This window comes from Pinus tabuliformis, chromosome 7 (assembly GCF_031772625.1).
Source record: "Pinus tabuliformis cultivar Carrire ecotype Pingquan chromosome 7, CPIR1, whole genome shotgun sequence".
NCBI classification, from domain to species: domain Eukaryota; kingdom Viridiplantae; phylum Streptophyta; class Pinopsida; order Pinales; family Pinaceae; genus Pinus; species Pinus tabuliformis.
Genome location: NC_142293.1, coordinates 318396776 through 318409664, shown reverse-complemented (window position 1 = coordinate 318409664; position 12889 = coordinate 318396776). Strand labels below are relative to the sequence as shown.

Sequence of the window (12889 nt, the reverse complement as noted above, 5' to 3'; positions counted from 1 at the left end):
GTTAAAGTATAGTGATGGGCTCGCCCGAAGGGCAAGTTATAGAACAAGCATATGTTATCCTCCTCAAGCTTGACAAAAATAAAGAGGTACTGGTCAGCAATGACTGGGGAAAATTGGGAGAAACTCAAGAAAACTTTGATGGTAGCAAGTCGCTCTTGAACATGACACTTTTCCTCCGTACCACAATCGGGTTGGGTTGTTTCATTCACCGTTCACATCACCATGGTCTCGCCATACCATCCATATTTGGGGTAATGCTACCGATCCATCGCATAAGTGTCACCATATGTTCAAGAGAAGTCGTTCAGAGAAGTCAACCGTGTCCCATCCACTGCCATACATTATCCTTCATCCTTTCATGATCGCCACCCTAAATCATATGTCACAGATCGTTTTCATCTCCATCAAAATCATTAGCTCCGTTCCGTGTCATTGATGTGGGATTCATTAAGGCCCTCCTTTGACGGATCGCTTCTTGTCGACATCAGCTCATTATCCAAGAAGTTGATCTAGGAACAACCCCTTCAGTACTTTGAAGCTTGCATGCCTCAATGGCAAGTTTCTCACTTCCGGTGACAGGTACACATCAATGACCTTCGACCAAAAGATTTTGCGTGGTGTTCGACGCCAAGTCCTTTATTCACACCACGTGAATTGTACTGCAGTACCTTGAGGGTCATTATCATTATTGGTGATTCCTCTCGCGCTTGTTAACGGTTTACCTCATTGACCGGTAATAAAGCGATGTCTTTCCATGTTTGACTTCAGAACATTTCTCACATGGATCGACTTGTGCTTAGAGTGAAGGTCGAACGAGTTTGAAGACCCCGGATCTAGTTTCATCCATCCGGGCTGCGATATATATTCAGGAAAGATAAAGACATTGACATGTACATCATTGCAGCAGATAATCATCCTACCCAAAGGATGATAATTTCATCAAAAAATATCAGTCTACCATCAGACGATTGTCTGTTCTATGTACAGAAAAATGAATTTATAAAGCTGAGCATGGGAATGCCCGCCTCAACTAGATCATGAAAGCAGTATGAAAAATAATGTATTGTATTGTATCTTATTACAGGTCTCCTCCCAGCATTGGATGAACTTCGGATCCTCCTGATAAAGCATTTCACCCGATAAACGACCTCATACTTTAGGGGGCAACTGTTATAGACATTTTTGTGCCTTACAGCATTGAGCATGAAATGTCCATAATCTAAGGGATCCAAAGTCCCTAAACATGTTGTTCCTACCCCTAGAGGAACAAGGCTAACAAACCACAACAATTCACAAAAGTTCTCCACTAGAAACTACTCAAAAACAAGTCAATTCAGTATCCGTTCAGAGGCTCCACTAGCTATCTGCGCTGAAATGCAAAGTCTGCACTATATACCTGCACTGCAACGCAGGTAGAAGCACTACCAGGGTGCGTTGAGCGGGAATTGACAAATGGAAAGTTCATTCCAAGAGGTGTCAAGACCTAGGAAGCTTCCAGAATCTTCCTCAATGACACTTGCCTCAGTGAATTCGACTAGTGATGAGTAAGAGGTTCCCAATCTCCAAGTGGAAGCAAGAACCTCCAAGTGGAATCAAGAACTGACAGAGGGAGAGGACACTAGTCAGATCTCAAGCTGACTCATCCTCTCTCCAAACATCTATATATGGATCTCTCCTCCATGAGATCTGGGGGCTGGAATTTTGTTATTGCAAAGAATTGTTGTTGGTTTGAGACTGGAATCATTGGGTGCTTAATTCTTTGAAGGGAGGTGAAGATAGGAATTCCATTTGCTGGGAAGGAGATGCTGGATTGGAGACTTCTTGGTTGTATCTCTTCCTGAACCTTGTTATTCATCAATAAAGCTATCTTGGTTTCTCCTATATACTGGTGTATCCTTGATGTATGATTGCATTAGTATGTTTAGTTTATTTCTAATCCTGAACTAGTTATGAATATGAATCCATGTCTTTGTGTAGTGTTCTCTTCTTGTGATCTTGCAGAGACCTGTTGAAGCTGGGCGAGCGAGAAGGCAAGTAGCTGGGAACTCTCAAAGAGAAGAGAAACTGGATCGAGGGACAAACGGAAGACACCGGTTAGTCCATCCATCTCTCTTCATTCTTAATTCATAAAGGAAGAATACTAGAATAGCTGTCTCTGTTTGTTGCTAAGGCACTGTCACACCTTAGGTGGATAGGATCGTCCTGCATAGGCATTTTTCCCCACAACAACATTGTGTGCAAATGATAAGTGTATACATTCCCTTGACCATGACATGCAAGAAAACATGAGAAAGGTAGACAACTTACGTTGTGCAAGTGTGCTTACTGTGTAAGATTCCTCCAATGCATGACCAATTGGATCATGTATTTCAAGTGAAAAAATTGAAATCTGAGTGTTAGATTGGTATTCAATGCATACATATGAGTGATGAGGAGCCTTGCATGTTTGAACAATTTCTTTATCAGAAGTGAAACCAACCTCAGGACGACAAGGACCTAACATAACTATCAGCTCCAGCTGAAGTGCCTCGACAGTCTGCGGGTTTCGACTTCGTTGATAGATGGATCATCATATACCAGTGGCTTAGACAGATTAACAACATGAATCAACCTCATGATCAGATGATGAGGTAAAGAGATCGCAAAAACGAAGATCAGAATACTCAGGATGTTGGTAGACATCCTCATGCTTTGATGAATCACATAGATGGGTAGATGAGAAGCAAGAATGTTCATCATCTGCATTTTCATAAAATATAGATGGAAAATAAAGTGGATGTTCAAAGAATGATTGGTCATCTATGTTGTCAGATGATGGACTGACATCCGATGTGTCCTGTGAATGATCAACAATGGGTGTGTCTGTGGATGGAGATACACATGAAAAATCCAAGATGGCAGGATCACCAAGGAGTTTAGGAAAAAATGGAGGAGGTACAGATAGACAGGGATGTTCCTTTGTTATCAGTGGATGTTCAAGAACCCACTCATACTCTTCGTGAATGACAACGCATTTTGGTTGTGCAACACCAACTTCGTCGATAGCTTGAACCATGTTCACAATGAGTGTAGAGTCGAGAATGAAAAAACACAAGATAATGTCATCAGGAGGATCATCCAAGTTCAAAGATGGAGGTTGAGGTAAAAAATACATGTGATGACGTATGGGACTCACAACCAAGTCTGTACAAAAAGCGGAAGGAGTGATGTCTAGAGGACTTGACGGTTCAATGGATGTGTGTGCATGTTGTCCCACATTACTTTGTGGTGGTGGAGTTGTTTGATGAGAGGATGGTGGACAGTCACTTCAGACAGCGACCGTGTTTGTCAATGATTTCACAGCTCCATCACCAAAGTATGCCGAGCGGGTTTTAAGCTTGAACTTACTCTTGGGATTGAAAATTTTGATAAGACAATATTTGTATCTGTTAATGAGATACTGGAATTGCATCTGGCTTTTCAGAGCTTTAAACTGCAAAACACGGAAGCACTGCCAAAAATCATCAGTTAATTCTTGCGGAGCCTTTCGTTGCTCTAACAATTTTTTGTCAAGAGTTTTTGGATCAAAATGATGGAAAGTATATTCAATGAGATCACATAACTTCTCGAGTGAGTGCATTCTATTAGACGGTAGGCTGCAGCACCACCATAGTGGGGATTCACGAAGTGTGTATGAAAGAAGGGTCAATAGATCATGACATTCATAGTTGACAGGGTTCAGGGATGTACCATGGTCCTTATGGATGGTGAGAGGTACGAAGTCCATGGAAGGATTTTTCATATCAATGTCATTGCCAATCAAGTTTCGTGGTAAGAGCCACACAGGAAAAATTCATTTGTATGATGCTATCAAAAACTCATTTGTATGATGCTACCAAAATTATGTAAAATTTAGTTTAATGTTGAATGGAAAAACAATCTACTCACATATAAAATATTTTCATCACACTTGTACTAAATTAAAACAAAAATTATATAAAATTTAAATCAATAATCTAATAAAAATCAAATTTCATACAAACTAATTAATTTAAATAAATACTACCAACTAATTTAAATAGATACTAATTTTTTTATACTACCCCAATAAAGGCCACAAGTCAGGAACAAAATCGCGGCTAGGATGCCTGTACAGGCCAAAAAAAACTTTCCCGTTCACTTGAAAATCCCCACCAAACATGGTTACAGAATACTTTATGATCAAATTTTCATTAGAAAAATTCCCAACAGCGACACACCAAGTGAAGAAGGGTCAAGAGATCAGAAAGACCTCATACGGAAACCCAGAGGCCTACCCCCTGGATCTAAAAATAACCTGAAGATGCGGCCACTGTGGAATGTCATAACTTTTGTTATGCCCAACTTTGTGCAACCCTTCACAATTGAGATCCCCAGTGGGTGCGAAGTGTTGGAGAGAGTGATGAATCTCGCCCACGGAAATTATGGGGTCTGCATTTTCAAGGCCACAGGGATTGTCAAAGACCTCACACTTGTGATTCCTAACCTAATCCTCTCTAACGTCCCTATTGTAATAACTCAGCGAGATAAACAGTTATGAAATATTTACGAGTTAGTTGTGAGACCGATTCTTGTTATTCGAAAAATCGAATGAGAAATGAATAGAATAGAGGGGGTAACAGTTGGAAACAGACCCAAATGAATCAGCCACGTATTCAACTGTAGCAGCAGTGACATGTGGGATAAGCGTGGTTAACATGCTCTTGTTACGGATTTTTGACAACTTTGTTGGGAAAGTGTGCGTGCCTACCTACCTGGAATTCCAACAACTAGCTGCATGCCCCTCGGTTGCTCCTACCGTTTGGGTGGATTGCGGAACAAAGCCGAGTTTTCATAATCCCTCATTAGTGATGGGGATGCGTGGAGTGTTTTCTTCATCTTTGTCATCATGATGCAGGGTTTGCAATACAGGGCCGGTGGATCATCATCTCCAGGCACCATGGCCTCCGCAGCCTGCAGGAGGCCAGCCACCGCTACGCTGCAGTTGGGGCAGAGCTCAGTGGAGGACGCCGAGGAGGAAACGATGACCACGAAGATAGCCACGATGAGCCTGAACCCTTTGGAAAGAGTGCAACGCCTCGCCTCTGATAACGTGGTGCTCGTATTTAGCATCACTTACTGCTGCATGTGCCACGTGGTCAAGCGCCTCCTCTGCGGCCTCGGGGTTAATCCGACCGTCTTCAAGCTTGACAAGGAAGGGGAAGGCGCTAGGAACTCGGATATGGAGAAGGTTCTGGTGAGATTGGTCGGCAAAAAGCCTGCCGTGCCGGTGGTTTTCATCAGCGGAGAGCTCGTGGGTGACCTCGATCGACTCATGGCGGCGGACATTAGCGGCGAGCTTATGCCCAAATTGAAGCAAGCCGAGGCTCTGTGGCTTTAGAGAATCAGAATTTTTGCTGGCCTCAATTTTTGCTGTTTTCTTTGGCGATAGATCAATTAATTAATCACCATTTCTCGTGGCATAGAAGGACACAAATTTCTCTGAAAGTCATGCGAGACCAGAGACCGCTAATGAGAAACTACCTAGGATTCGAGGAACGCCATTAAAAGGAATGCCTATCGAGTTCTTTAGAGCTTACCTCAATTGCATCAGGTGATGGAGGCAAGGAGGCCGCCAAGGATAATATAAGTGACTTGCTCCCCTTCTAGAAGAAAAAAATGTATGTATGTTTTATTTGGAAATATTTCCTTGTGTTAAATGCTGAGTCACTTGTTGTTTTCTTGAAAAATGATATAAGGTTAATGCTTTGTATTGCTAGCTGATTTCGAAGCTCTTGTGAAATAGTTATGCATTACATGCATGATAGAAATTGCTAATGATGTGCTCCTAGACACATAAGTAATCATGCTAATTTTCTTGAATAAAGAGTATGTTTTATATACACATAAATATGGTTTCTTTTTAGGAAAGAGTGCATTCTTCATGCATGAAAATAATGACATTATGGGAGATCTTTTGAAAACAAAAATAGGGGTTCTTTCCTTTAAAGACACATATGAATAGTGTTCATACAAGGACCAAGAATCTAAACTTGTTTCATGGAAAGTTTATGTGCTTGCAGTAAAAGTAATTGTGTTAGGAAAAGAAACACATGTGCATGCAAAAAAAAGGGGTAGCCTTTGTGAGATCGGAAACATGATTTTGTGTGTACGTAGAGAAAGTGATTACATTATCTTTCTTGGAAATGATAATATCTTGAAAATATTGTTTGTTATATGAGTGTGTCGAAGTCTTGATGGTTCATAAAAGTTTAAGTTAATCCTTGTTATTGTTTCTTGATTTTTATGCATAAAGATGGGTATCTATAATAACTTCTTGAAAGGGAAACATGATAAACCTACATATAGAAAGATAAGAAAGGAGGTTATAATGACTTCCTTTTAAGAGAGAAGTATGTAATTGTTTATAGGAAATGATGGTAGAATTCTGAGAAGGAAATAGGTGTTGCATAGATTAAAGAATGGTTGTTATGATAGGCTATTGGATGCACAAAGAATGGTCATTGTGTTATACATTTTAGTATAACTAATGGGTCCGATCTCTTAAGAGAGTTGTGCATGAGTGTGGATAAGCATTGTGGAAAGTAGAATAAGTATTTACTTGAATATATGTACTAGTTAGTTATTATGTCATGCTTGCTCATGCATATGAGTAGATGTTAAAAGATCTCTTTTAGTGGTTGCTTATTGATCGATTAATATGGTATCTAATCTTGTTTGCCAAGATTGTTGATGACAACATTGACAGGAAACGGTGGCGGTTGGTGCCAAAGAAAAGTGATGTTAACATTGTGGCAGGAAAGTGATCAATGGTCCATGCAGATGAGTTCGAGTTGCAAGATCGTACATTGCTAGAACAATCATGCCACAAGGAATGTTGTATGTGGCGGTATGTAAGTAAAAGATTACATGAAAATTGTATTAGCTTTTAGCTAGTTATGTGACAACTTAATGATGATTCATTGGAATGATTTTATAACAATGTTTAAGGGATGGAATCCCTTATAAGCGGTTGAGTGAGGGGTGAAATCCCTCACGATCGTTTAATAATGAGATTAAACATTTGCTGGTTTTCCCCTACGGGGTTTCCAGGGTATATTGGCGTTCAATGGTGTGATTTCCTTTTGTGTCAATTTGATGATGTTCAATCCTTGATGTTGATGATGTTTCTTTATTTGATGTGAAAATCATAATGTCCTAGTACATGATTATTTAATATGGTTAAGGAAAATCATAAAATGGACGAAAGGTTTATGAGATAGTTTATGTTATTACACTACCACAGTGGTCGTTAATGGTTATGCAACTTACTGTCTTCTATTGCAATTTCATGTACTAATGAACATTATATCTAATGGTTAATGAGGAATCTGGAGTTGTGAATTGGATTATTACTTGTGGGTAGTTTTTATAAAAATTTCTAACTCCCTGATTTTACATGCAAGGTTATCGGGGTACGTGACATCCACTACCCGGGTTGTTTTAGGCTCATGTCACTCTCGGCACCATCCTGCCACCACGTGCAATTCCCAACAACGTCACCATCACGTTCGCCAGCGAAACAGGGAAAGCCATGGGTGGGAACATCTTATGGCCACTGTTTGGCTACAGCCTGGTCATCATCCATGTATTTCTTTCTCCCGCGAGGACCATCGACATGAGTACCATCGAACAAAACCTTTTAGTGTCAATTTTTTCTGAAATTTAAAGTAAATCATTTTAGGTATTATTTTAATGGTGGATTTATTAAGTAAATAAATCAATTGGAGGGGAGGTAGATTATTGCAGATCCATTTTATTGAGAATGGAAGTACCCAACTATAGATTTGTTTTCGAAGGCTCAAATTTGTTTGGTATCATGGATAATCCAAATTTTTATTTTGTAATATAATTATAAATGATGTTTAAACGTGTTTTTGAAAATTAATATATATTTTTTTTACTGTATTTAGTATTATGTGTTTGATATTAAATTATTTCAATTTTGAATTTATTAAGTTTTCGGAGGGCTCAAATCTATTTGGTATCATGGATTATGCAATTTTTTATTTTGTAATATAATTATAAATTATCTTTAAACGTGTTTTTGAAAATTAATATATAATTTTTTTACTGTATTTAGTATGATGTGTTTGATATTAAATTATTTCAATTTTGAATTTATTAAGTTTTCGGAGGGCTCAAATCTGTTTGGTATCATGGATTATGCAATTTTTTATTTTGTAATATAATTATAAACTATGTTTAAACGTGTTTTTGAAAATTAATGTATATCTTTTTATCATATTTAGTATAAGGTGTTTGATATTAAATTATTTTAAAGTTTAAATAATTTGGTTTAGATATATTTAAATTTTGGATTTATTAAATAATAATATCAATTTCAGAATAGAGATATATTATTGTAAATCATTTTATTAAGAATAAAGGTGTACAACCAGAAATTTATCTTTAATTTTGGATTTATTAAGTTTCTAGAAAAATTATTATGGATTACTTAATTTTCTATTTTGCAATATAATTATGAATTAGGTTTCACTTAGAAGTACTCCATTTAGAAATACTTTTAAAAATTGATATTTATTTTTTTCTTAACTTGAGTAAGTATAAAGTTTATTAATTCTATGCGTAGTCAAGAATTTTTACATTTTTTGTTTTTTCTTCTCCACATATCTATGTCTAATTTCTTATGTTGATTGTTTTGAGGGGCTACATAATGCCTCAAAATTCATTACATGTTTGGAAGTATACAATTGACAACCATACATACTTCAATTGGGTTATTTGGTGACTCAATAAGTGGCTTGTTAAGATCTAGACATTGTTTTCCCTGGATTCAATTTTCATTGCCATCATCACTTAGTCTGATAGTCACCATATGACCACATTCTTTCTATCACTCACACACACTATTTTCACATATTTTTAAAAATAAAAGAATTATATATTTTATTCACAGTAAAAGGTATAATATAAATATATTTTTTTTAATCTTTCAATTATTTTATCTCTTTATATGAAATTGATATAAAAATATATTAATTAATATAGATAAAAAAATATTTTGTTCATGACTTAATATAGATATTAAAATATTTTAGTTTTTTTTTCTCGTTAAAACTATTCTATTATATACATAATCAGAGAACAATTACATCATAACATAACAAAAAGAACCAGCTTCCTGGAAGTAATGGCAGCCTGGAACAGCAGAGACTGCAGTCTCCGAGGACTAACCAGACCAAAAAACCAACCCACGCAGGGGCGCCAGTCGAACAACAAACTAATCCTGTGCAGGGGAGCCAAACACTTTCCCAGCCACAAAGAAAAAATTCCAGAACCCATACATATATCAATTGTGCCTCATATATCCAGAATATATCTCCTCATAAATATGTTACTTGAAAAACACATTTTGAGGCTTGCACTAACATGTAACCTGAAGTCAATCATTTTCGCATTTACAAAACTAGATCATTGGCCCACATTCCTATAGAGAAGAGAAAGGCTTTGGATCCTTATAGAAAGGCATGCATGTTTTTTGGATATTCATATGAATTCAAAGGGTATATATTTCTTAATATCAACATTGAAGAGATATTTATCGAAACGAGTGTAAAGTTTGTAGAAGATGCTTTGCATGCACCACCAGATGAACTTGTTACAAAGTTTTCCTCACCACTAGTTGATAAGTATGCAGATGATACTTTACATTAGAATTTTGATCTAGATGAGTCTTTTCATGTGATACCTGCTAGACCACTAGTTTTTGAACATCAAGATAATATTTCCTCATGCAGTTCAGAAGATTCTTGACCAACTCCAACACAAAAATGGCACAACATGAGTGATCTCTTAGATGATCTTGCCACTATATCGTAGTTTGAGGATGCTCCAAAAGAAATCTTAGTTATGGAGCCATGCATGTCTATGCACACCTATATGATGCCTGCATCTAATCTACATACTTATGTAGAAGTAGTTGGGCATCCTGAATGGGAAGAGGTTATGGATGAGGAATACAACTCTCTCATTGAGAACTAGACTTGGGACCTAGTTCGATTGCTACCTTCCAATCATAAAGTTATTTGGTGCAAGTGGGTTTACTAGACTAACAAAGCATCACATGGCCAAATTAATCAATATAAGGCACAATTGGTGGCCAAAGTTTTTTAGCAGGTACATGGTGTTGACTATGATGAGACTTTTGCTCCAGTGGGAAAAATGGATTCCATTAGGCTATATCTCTCCATTTCAACATAAAGACGATGGGAGGTGCATCATATCGATGTGAAGAATGCCTTTCTTCACGGTGATCTTGAGGATGAAATCTACATAGAGAAGCCATAAGGATACATGCAAAATTCATCTTTGGTATGCAAACTAAAGAAGTCTCTCTATGTCCTCAAGTAGGCACCTAGAGCATGGTATGCAAAGTTGGATTCCTATTTGTTATCTTAAAATTTTGTACACTGTAAATTTGATTCCAATGTTTATTTGTTGAATAAAATTGACTCCTTGTTGATCATATTACTTTACATTGATGATCTTTTGATAACTGGTGGCTTAGTTTCTTCCATTGATGAGATTAAAATGCATTGCATAAGTGGTTTTCTATGATAGACATGGGCTTGCTAAATTTTTCCCTTGGACTAGAGATTAATCATAATAGTTATAGGATTACGATTTCTCAACCAAAGTATGTTAGATATCTTTTGGCACGATCTCACATGAGTGACTGTAAGCCAACAACCATACCTTTCTTATAAGGGATAAAGCTTGAGAATGGAAAGGACACATCGTTGGTTGATTGCACATTATATTGTCAATTTGTGGGGAGTATTCTTTATTTCACTCACTCCCATCCTGATCTCTCATATGTTGTAGGATCAGTTTCCAGATACATGCATGAGCCACATGAGTTACTCTAGAAAGCTACAAAGTGCATCTTTTGATATATCTAGGGGAAAATCACCTATGGGATTTATTGTGCTGCAAATTGTTCCTTCGATCTGAGTGGGTTCACAAATTTAGATTGGGATGGTGAAAACCTGTCCACCTCTAATTATGTACTTAATTTTGGATCTGGCCCCATTTGTTGGTCAAGTAATAAGAAAGTTGGCATTTAATTATCATCAATAGAGCCTGAGTGCAGAGGATCAGTCAATGACCATATTTAGGCGATTTGGTTATGACAATTATTTTATGATTTTTCTATCAATGTCCATAATCTGACTATCATATGGTGTGACAATCAGAGTGCACTAAAGTTTTCCAAAGATATAGTGAAATGAAAACAAACCAAACATATAGATATCCACATGCACTTCATTCGAGAACTAATTCATGATGGAATCATCGATCTCTAGTATTGTCCCAGTTCTGAGTAGATTTTTGACATCTTCACTAAGACATTCATTGAGCAGAATTTTCAATTTTTGTGAGATCATCTCGGGGTGAAGGACATGACTACCTAACAAATGTGTTTTCTCTACTTTTTGCATTGTATTTTGAGGGAGGGTTTTCTTCCCACTAGGTTTTCCCTCTTTTCTCTTTTCATGTATTGTACAATGGGTATTTGATCCAGGGGATCAAAATAGTTCTAAAAATTCAAAGTGTCTGATAGAGATTGAAACCTAAATGAATGGATAGATATCAGTGATCTGAACCCAACATAATTCATTTAGCTAAAAATTGATATTGTATGATCCCAATATCATGTTTTGATCGAATTGGCAAACAACTAAAATTTTTGGAATTTGGATTGTAGGTACACCTAGTTAGCAGTCCATACATTAACTGGACATTTGATTTTATTTTTATGGGCTAGTCATTGCATGACACTTGTCACATTTTGATTCATCGGTGTATGGTGTGATTTCATTCATTTAATGGTTAATGAATGAGGGAAAGCCATGTGGGCCAATCAGTGGCAGCCATGCGCCCTCTTCTTACTTGGAAAAATTATGGTTGAGGTTGAACTACCTCTGCATGGGATTTGAACTTGTGACCTACTACCTGCTAGCCAAGTCCTCTATCGAATCGCCTACAATGTTGCTTATTAAACATAGAAAAAGGGTTATATTTAAATTTTCATTAATTTACATATGGGGGAGGGGGCTGGGCTAAGCCCTAGCCCCTAGCGACCCCACCACCACGAGACCGTATGTAGGGGGCAAAGGGGATAGGTCTTACCTCGAACCACGACCACGACCTCGAACCATATAACATAGCTGGAGTAGCACGTAAGGAGACCAGAGGTAGAAGGTAAGGGGCCATCCCAAGGCACATGGTGCCATATAATCACGTGTGTGGTAGAGGAAATGGGGGGCCAGCCCCGAGTTGTATGACCCATGATATGACCAATGGTGGAAGGAAAGGGGCACAGAGATCCATTAGCCCTCGACTCGAAATCTTCGGCAGCCAACTTGGTCGCATGGTGCAACATGACGACAAAATTTGAAACTAGGGGCTTAAGGGCAAAGTTAACCATCCTACAGTTTCGCCCTCTAAGTCAGAAAGTAGGTTAGGGTTGTGCATCGTTTCTGCATTTGGGGCTCTCAAGCCAACTTTGGGGCGAATTGTAGGATCACTACTAAAAAAATTGGAGAAATGACGAAACATTCATAACTTACTCAATTTTTTGCTAAAGGAAGTGCAGAAAGAACCAAAAGGGGGGGTTTTGACAATGTTGGATCCATTTGATCCGAACTTATATAGGAATACAAAAACTTATAGATACAATAATAAACACAGAGATGCGGCAGAAAAACACTTCATTTCATTAATAGAAAAATATTGAACTATGCTTACAAACAAAGTGGAAATAAGATAGCGTGGTTGATGGTAGTTTATCTATGAGAAGAGGAGT

The 12889-nt window shown here is 37.6% G+C and overlaps 1 protein-coding gene across 1 annotated transcript; it reads left to right on the top strand.

Moving 5' to 3' along the window:
• Positions 1–5059: 5059 nt before the first annotated feature.
• LOC149247210 (glutaredoxin-C1-like) lies at positions 5060–5398 on the top strand. The gene has a single exon (XM_089455837.1). The coding sequence runs from the start codon at positions 5063–5065 to the stop codon at positions 5396–5398; it is 336 nt and encodes a 111-aa protein (XP_089311963.1). The 5' UTR covers positions 5060–5062.
• The last annotated feature ends 7491 nt before the right edge of the window (positions 5399–12889 follow it).

Coding starts and splice junctions, on each gene's coding strand:
- LOC149247210 (XM_089455837.1), top strand. CDS start 5,063: ATGAGCCTGAACCCTTTGGAAAGAGTGCAACGCCTCGCCTCTGATAAC.